This window comes from Mastomys coucha, unplaced genomic scaffold (assembly GCF_008632895.1).
Source record: "Mastomys coucha isolate ucsf_1 unplaced genomic scaffold, UCSF_Mcou_1 pScaffold20, whole genome shotgun sequence".
In the NCBI taxonomy this organism is placed as follows: Eukaryota; Metazoa; Chordata; class Mammalia; order Rodentia; family Muridae; genus Mastomys; species Mastomys coucha.
Genome location: NW_022196903.1, coordinates 29914669 through 29922596, shown reverse-complemented (window position 1 = coordinate 29922596; position 7928 = coordinate 29914669). Strand labels below are relative to the sequence as shown.

At 47.0% G+C, this 7928-nt stretch overlaps 2 protein-coding genes across 4 annotated transcripts in view; both read left to right on the top strand.

Moving 5' to 3' along the window:
- The window catches only part of LOC116098498 (WD repeat-containing protein 91-like), a 5879-nt gene extending 5741 nt beyond the window's left edge, over positions 1–138 (top strand). The window contains exon 4 of the mRNA XM_031381066.1: positions 109–138. Coding sequence (XP_031236926.1) covers positions 109–138 — 30 coding nt within the window. The remainder of the gene's footprint in view (positions 1–108) is intronic.
- LOC116098715 (WD repeat-containing protein 91) overlaps positions 56–7928 on the top strand; it is a 27544-nt gene continuing 19671 nt past the window's right edge. For 2 of the 3 annotated variants that reach the window (XM_031381516.1, XM_031381515.1), the window contains exons 1-2: positions 56–405; positions 1460–1625. In XM_031381516.1, the coding sequence (XP_031237376.1) occupies positions 353–405; positions 1460–1625 (219 nt within the window). In that variant the 5' untranslated portion in view covers positions 56–352. The remainder of the gene's footprint in view (positions 406–1459; positions 1626–7928) is intronic. The other variant, XM_031381517.1, reaches the window with a different exon arrangement.

Sequence of the window (7928 nt, the reverse complement as noted above, 5' to 3'; positions counted from 1 at the left end):
TGATAAAAGGAAGTAAATCAAATGATTAAAAATAAAAAAAAAAAAAGAAAACCCCACATTGGTTTTGGATGTCCAAAAGTTGTTTTCGCTTTTTTAACTCGTTCTTAGCAGCCGCTCTTTCCCTTGCCCACCATTTGATGAGCAGAAAGGCTCCTTATGGCTAGGTTTGGATGTTGCGTGTCTGGGAAGCTCCGTCAATAGAGGGAAGGTCATGTGATGTCACTGGCTAACTGGGCTCCCCCCCACCCCCCATAGCTTTTTGCACTGCAAGCCGAAATCCATCGGCTGAAGAAGGAAGAGCAACAGCAGGAAGAGGAAGCAGCAGCTTTGGTCCAACACAAACTGCCACCTTATGTTTCCAGTATGGACCGCCTTGGGGACTCGGAGCTGTGAGTGTGCTTGGAGGTTTGTGGGTTTGAGGGGTGGGGAGGCTGCCATCTGTCCTCTGATCTCTCTGTGGTCTGAGTGTCACACTGACTTCCTCCTTGGCAGTGCGCTATGTCTGCTGAGGGAGAATTGCCACAGAGGGATTTAGCATACCTGGCTCCAAATTGTATGTGTGAGGTCCCAGTGTTCTAAGGTTCTCCCCTGGATGGGGAACTGTACAGCTGTGCCTCGTGTCACGATGGCGGAGTCCAGGGAAGCTGCTTCATAGGTTGGAAGGACTGGCCCCCACAGGTGGGCATGTTCCTCAGGACAAGCTGCTGGGGTTATAAAGAGGTAGGCAGTATGGGGGAGAAGTTCGAGTGACCTTAAACAAACAGCCAGTCTTATCTCTGTAGCTGGAAGTCAAGTGCCAATCACAGATGCAATAAGAAGGTTTTTATTAGAGGTGTGGAGAAAGTAAAAGGGGACCCACAGAGTTTGTTTATTAACGAACATATTTATTTTATTTAACCTCTTTTTTTTTTTTTTTTTTTTTTTTTTTTTTTTCCTGAGACAGGGTTTCTCTATATAGCCCTGGCTATCCTGGAACTCACTCTGTAGACCAGGCTGGCCTTGAACTCAGAAATCCGCCTGCCTCTGCCTCCCAAGTGCTGGGATTAAAGGCGTGCTCCACCACCTCCCGGCATTCTCAAACGCATGGTAAATGGTATTCAAACATAATAGGCTTCCCTGTACTTTTTTGTTTCATATCAAGTCTTTGCATTCCATCATGGCTCACCTCAGCTCATCTCCATTTGGATTAACACAGTCAGGTGCCCAGTAGCACATGTGGCCAGCAACCATGGGCTATTCCTGGGTCTCTCTAAAAAGAGCCGTTGGACTTCACTTTTGGGCCAGACGTGCTTCTGGCTCTTGGGTCAGGAACTGGTACCAAGGGTCATGCCACCTTTCAAACTCAGGTCTCAGAACCTAGCTAAGCCTCTGGTCACTAACCTCAGCCAGGAGTTGTGTGTCCTTGGACCTTCCTCATTCCCCTCCAGCCCCTAATGCTGTGCTGTGTTTACTTGGCCAGAGCATTGGTGTGCAGCCAGAGGCCTGCCTCCCTCTCCCAGTCTCCTCGAGTGGGATTCCTGTCCTCACTGCTGCCTCAGAGTAAGAAGAGCCCTTCAAGGTTGTCACCTGCCCAAGGCCCCCCTCAGGCTCAGAGTTCAGCCAAGAAAGACTCCTTCAGCAGTCAGGTAAGTGCCTGCCTAGTGCTTTCAAACTGCTTCTGATGCCCTGTTCCCAGGCTTCTTCCAGGACTCCTTGTCACTCATGGACTTGTGGGTCTTCTCAGGATGTGTTATGAGGTCCCAAATACAGTTCCCCTTCCTTCCTTCTCCCTTCCCTGCAAACTCCTTCCCCCCTCCACCCCCCACAACCTTACCAGCCAGTGATGTCATTGAAGGATGAAAACAGAGATAAAACTGTAGAAGGGGATTTAGTGAAACACACACACACACACAACCCAGAAAATCTACCTACTGAACCCCTTTTCCATCTCACCTGTGCCTGGCAGTGCAGGGCATGATGCTGAGGCGGAGGGCAGAGTGCGTGCGGACATGCTGACAGGACTTACTGAACCTCAGACTCCCACTCTCGGCCTCTCAGCCCCCAAGTAGCTTTGTCCTCCTGTTCCCCTGCACCTCTGTAACAACTGTCAGTCTGCCACACTCCACTTGGGAAAGTATCAGACAGCAGCTTGGAGTAGATTTGGAAGGGCTCCTTCCCTTTGCTCAGGTTTCCCGGGAACTCAAGGGGTTTTGAGTGTTTAGGTAGCTCAAGTGTGAATTCTGAACCAAGTTTTGGAGTTTTGAAGTTTGAGTGATACAAATGAGTGAAACAAGTGTCTGGCCAAACAGTAAATTAAAGACTAAAGTGAAAGTCTGTGTCTTCCACTTAAAGGTTGGTATTTGCTGATTCTATAAACGACTTATGCCATTCTTCATGTTTATGTTATATGATAAGAGGCCTTTGATGCCAGCTTATGTCCAGAGCAGCCAGGAGTCCTACTGAGGGGTTTTATTGGTGGAGTCTGTCAGAATCCACTGCTTTTGGGAACACCCAGTGGGGATATGGCTCAGTAGAACACTTCTATAGCACACTCAAGATGTCTGCATGTTTAATAGACCTCACTGCTTTCTCTTTTCCTGTGTTTACTAAGACTGTAATGGGGAGATTCTGTCCCTAAGGTCTTGTTCCCAAGTTGGCTCGTGACTTGTCAATAAAGAAAGCCAGAGGCCAATTGCTGGACGGAAGGTACAGGTGGGACTTCCTGGTCCTAAGAGGAAAAGGAGACACAAGGAAAGAGAATTTTTTTAAAAAACTACGCACAACATAAGACGGCAGATTGTCAGTCTGTCCCTTCCTCTTCACCACCCTTGACTTGAGCTGTAACTGGTGGAGCAGTTTAGGGTGACTGCTTGTGCCCAGGATGCTGGGGACTGCACAAGACTGCCACAGGACTGTGGATGAGTTAGTATTGTTGAGCTAGAGACGCTGAGTAGGATTCTTGGGGAGATGGAGCATGGACTCAGGCAACTTTCTTTTTACTCTGGCTCATTGTTCCATATTCAGAATGTTTAAATTCTCCCTATTTTACATGGGGAGGAACAGAGCTACAGAAGTGCCCTTGGTATCAGTAGTGTCCAGCAGAGGCCAAACAGTAGGTTATAGCAAGAGATAGGATCCTGAAGGTCCTGGTAATCAGCTTCCATATCTCTTGTTAGTGCTGTGTGACTGTCACCTTGGCATGCCTGAGTGTGGAGACAGTCATATATATCAACCAGCCCTACCTCTGTAATTGCTTTTCTTTCTTTTTCTTTTTTAAAGATTTATTTATTTATTTTATGTATATGAGTACACCATTGCTCTCTTCAGACTCACCAGAAGAGGGCATCAGATCCCATTACAGATGATTGTGAGCCACCATGTGGTTTCTGGGAATTGAACTCAGGATCTCTAGAAGAGCAGTCAGTGCTCTTAACCGCTGAGCCATGTCTTGAACCAAGTAGAACTTCAGCTCTTCTAGAATGTTGCTAGGTCAGCTCTACTGTTTGCTTTCTGGGTCTCACTGAGCAACATTTAAAAGCTTGATAGATGGTGGGTGGAGCATAGAATCTCTTGAACTCCAGCTTCACTGGGGTTGAAAGCAAACACAAAGACTACTTCAGGTAAGCCTGTGGCCATGCTTTTGATGCATTCAGGAATTATGGCTCAGGTAGTAAGTTTCAGTGGCATGGTGTAGTGTGTGTGTGTGTGTGTGTGTGTGCAGTTTACAGCCAAAAGTGAGGGTAAGAATGTGCAGTTTACAGGGAAACATTTGTGAGCTTACCTCTAAAATACAACAGAACCAAGGTTGGGCCACTGTGTTGTATATTCACAGTGTTGTATATTCACAGTGCACTTTCTAGATCCTTAATGGAGACCATAGCTGTCTACATTCTAGGGGGGAAGAAAGAATTGACCAAGCCATTTTCTCTCTGTTTATGATGATGATTATTTTTAATTTTTTTTGTCATACATGTCTCTTTGCAGTATATGTGCACATGTGTATGTGTGCATTTGGAGGGCAGAGATTAATGTTAAGTGTCTTTTCTCTGTCACTCTTAGAGCTTACCATGGATGTCTGGAGCTGACCTCAGGCTGACACTCACACTCACACGACAGGCTCTCTACCCATTGAACCATCTCCCCAACGTACTCATTTCCTGTTTTCAACTGATGGTAGATATTTAGGCTCAGCATTTGTTTCAGTTCTAATAATATCTAGTAGATTTGAGATTTGAGGGAACAGCAGAATTGTAGAGCTGGGAGTGGATTTCAGAGTCACCCCTCCCTGTCCTACTATGCATCAGAGTAGAGGTTCCTGCGATGTGGCTGGCCTTTCCCTGCTGTCTCAGGGGCATTTGCTTAGTATGAGCTCGTTAGTACACAGATGTTCAGATAGTGTTGTAGACTTCTCCCTCACTAGTGTCAAATGCAGTGTGTAGTAGGGGTACTTCCTGTGATGTGGTAGCATGTTCCTGTGGACTCCGTAGGCCCTGACACTGGGCTCTACACCAGACTGCTTGACCAACATATGCTAGGCTCAATCTTTTCTTACCATGGCCATCCTAGAATTCTTCTTTCTTATTTGCTGTTAAAGGATGAACACACAGAAAACATAAATGGTATTTTTTGTTAAGTAGGCAACATATAAAGTTATTAGACTTTTCTACCTTAAATATTATTTACATATAGCACTGTAAATTTTATTCACAGCATTTTTCCCGAGTAGTGTCCCACACTGTAGTTCAGGCTGGCCCCAAACTCTGGTGGTCCTCTTGCCTCAGCCTTCCAAGTGCTGGGACTACAGGGCAGAGGCATGACATCTGGCTTCATACCACTGTGAACATACACTCTCCAGGCTTTCAGGAGAAATCTGGAGGCAGAATTGGGAATGAGAGGGATAACTGCAAGCCCCAGGTCCCCAAGGTCTTCTGGGGTCTGTAACTGCAAGAGCCAACAGAAGCAGGGAGCTGTGCAGGGGCTTCCCGGCCAGGCCATTGGATCCTTCCCTGGAGCATAGTTCTGGGCCTTTCACAAACACTAAGGGAGCCTGGGGCGGCAGGTGGGAATTACCTTCTTATGGAGATAGCCCTTAATTGGCTGTCAAGTAGGGAAAGCAAAGAACAACCACCTCTGCAAATTACCCAGTTCCCTGCTGAGACGCCAGGGGTGAGGACATCTGTGCTCCAGGAAGTAGGTCGGATGGGAGAAGATGCCTGTCTAAGGTTTGTGCTTTAGGAGGCACTGCCTTCTGATGCCCTGGCCTTCAGGAGAAATCTCTTTTCCACCAAAGCTGGGCAGCTCTCTAGGAAGCTTTTTGGAATCCTCCTGGATCTACTAAGGCTGTCTCTAGAAGGAGCAAATCACAAAAGACAGGCTACAGATGCCTCTCCTGAACTGATGGGAGCCAGGTAGATTATGACTGGATAGGATTTAGGCATTTGAATGTCGTATGAATCCACTTAGGATTTTTTTTTTAAAGGTCTATTTTTAATTTACATTTGTTTACCAACATGCATATATAGTCAACACATATGGGCCTGGTGCCTGCCGAGGCCAGGAGAGTGTGTTAGATAGTGTGTTAGGCTCCATGTGGGTGCTGGCAACTGAAACTCTGCAAGAGCAGCCAGTGCTCTTAACTGCTGAGCATCTCTCCAGACCCACCGTTAGTTAGGATTTTTATGAGTTTTTTTCCTTAAAGCTTGCAGTGATGAATTATGTCACAGAAAACATTTTTTTGTTTAAGTTGTGCACATTTGTATCTAAACACAAGTTTGCCTGTTTACTAAAGTGCTTCGTGGACGGCTGCCTTCCACAGATGTGTTGCCACATGGGTATCCCATGACCACCATGGTTAGAGCTGAAGGACACTGTCTGCTCTTCTTCAACTGCAGCTGACAGGTCACACTTAGGCCAGTGCTTCTCAGTATCAATGATTCTTTTGTTGCCTCTCTGATTTAACCGTATGCCAATTGTTACTATCCATTAGTATTTTTTATTTTGGAAAATAGAAGTTTTGGGGTCCCAGCATGATAATGTATCAGATGACCTCTCTGCCTTTCTGACATGTGAGGGAAAGATCCCTTTTTAGTTCCTGCTGGCTTTTTTTTTTTTTTTAAAAAGATTAAAAAATACTATAATTGTTAGTAGTATTATTGTATGTGTGCACCTATGCACGGGAACACATGCATCATGACACGTGTGGAGGTCAGAGGACAATTTGCAGGAGCAGGTTGTCGCTTTCCACCGTGGGTCTTCCTGCTGGGGGCTCTGCACTGACTGGGGTGGTTCTAGAGGGGGCTTCTGAGAATTTTCAGCCTCTGTACTATCTGTTAGTGCCTGCCTTAGGGTTCACTGCTGTGAACAGACACCAAGGCAAGTCTTATAAGGAAAACATTGAATTGGGGCTGGCTTACAGGGTCAGAGGTTCAGTCCGTTATCACCAAGGCCGGAACATGGCAGCATCCAGGCAGGCATGGGGCAGGAGGAGCTGAGAGTTCTACATCTTCATCTGAAGGCTGCTGGCAGAATACTGACTCCCAGGCAGCTAGGACAAGGGTATTAAAGTCCACACCCACAAGACCACACCTACTTCAACAAGGCCACACCTCCCAACAGTGCCACTCTCTAACTTCATAGCCAAGCATATACAAACCATCACAGTGGCCACCTGAACTGATCACCTCAACACCACACAAGTTGAAAGGGGAAAGGACGCTGCTCACCAGACATAGGAGGTAACCGCGCAGAGAGGAGAGCTATAGAGTGCTGAAGGATTCCCCACTTCCTTGTCCTGAGGTGGGATACTCCTGTCGTCCTTGATAACAGATACGGCCCAGGACGGTCAATACAGAGATCCATGTGGCGGCTTGGTGCCTGCCATCTGGCAACTTTTCCTGTGGTTTCAGATCATTATCTGAGGAAGCACGTGAGCACAGCAGACCTTGTCCCCAGCAGTTCTCCTACACCACCCCCCTCCCACACCATCCCCCAAGCCCATCTTAGAAAAAGACATTTTCCTCCCATTGCATGTATCTTTCCAGGACTCATCCACAGCCAGGGGCTCATTTCTAATCCTTGGACTTAAAATAGGCCATGTCTAAGTGGTATGTCTTAACCGTTCTTGTTGTTTGTGGAACAGCTTAAGGTTATAAGCAGACCAGCATGTGTCCTCTGGAGGGGAACTTGGACTATGGACGAAGTAGATAGGAAGTTCTCTGTGTCTGAAGACAGGAGGGGAAGTGGTGCAGAAGCTCCTGCCTTGCCTGTCATCCGTCAGCTGTGCAACCCTAACCCAGGAGCCCCTAGCCATGTCTTTAACCTTATTATTGTCAGGGCTTGTGCACAGCCTGTAACTTAACAACTTATCTAGCACTTTGCATGTCGATGGGTGTGTAGATTCATGTATGTGCAGGTGCTTTTGTGTGCAGATACATATGTGTGCAGGTACACATGTGTATACACACAGAGGCCAGAGGACAACTTCAGGTGTCATTCCACCTTTTGAGACAATGTCTCTCACGGGCCTGGAACTCAGTAAATAGGGCAGAGTGGCTGATCAGCAAACCCCGGGGACCTCCTGTCTCTGTTGACCCAGCCCCAGGATTGTAAGCACATGCTTCCATACCAGGCTCGATTTGCTTGTATTTTATTTATAAAATGTGGATGGTAGGGCTCCTCTCAGTCCTCAGACTTGTGCCCTGAGCCACTTCCACAGCCCCCTTTCTAGCACTTTCTAGGCTTGCATGGTGCTTTATGACTTGACTGCATGGCTCATTCCTGTAGCTGTTTGCCCTCTTCTTGGGCATCCAGTGGCCAGCATTTCCTGCCTCAGCTCTGCTGTCTCACGCATTTGCACACTTCCCCTTTAAACTCCCTTCTTGTCTCTGGATATGCTCCCAGAGCCACAGGCTGGACCTGACTGTGCTAGGGTACACCCCTTTCTCACACAT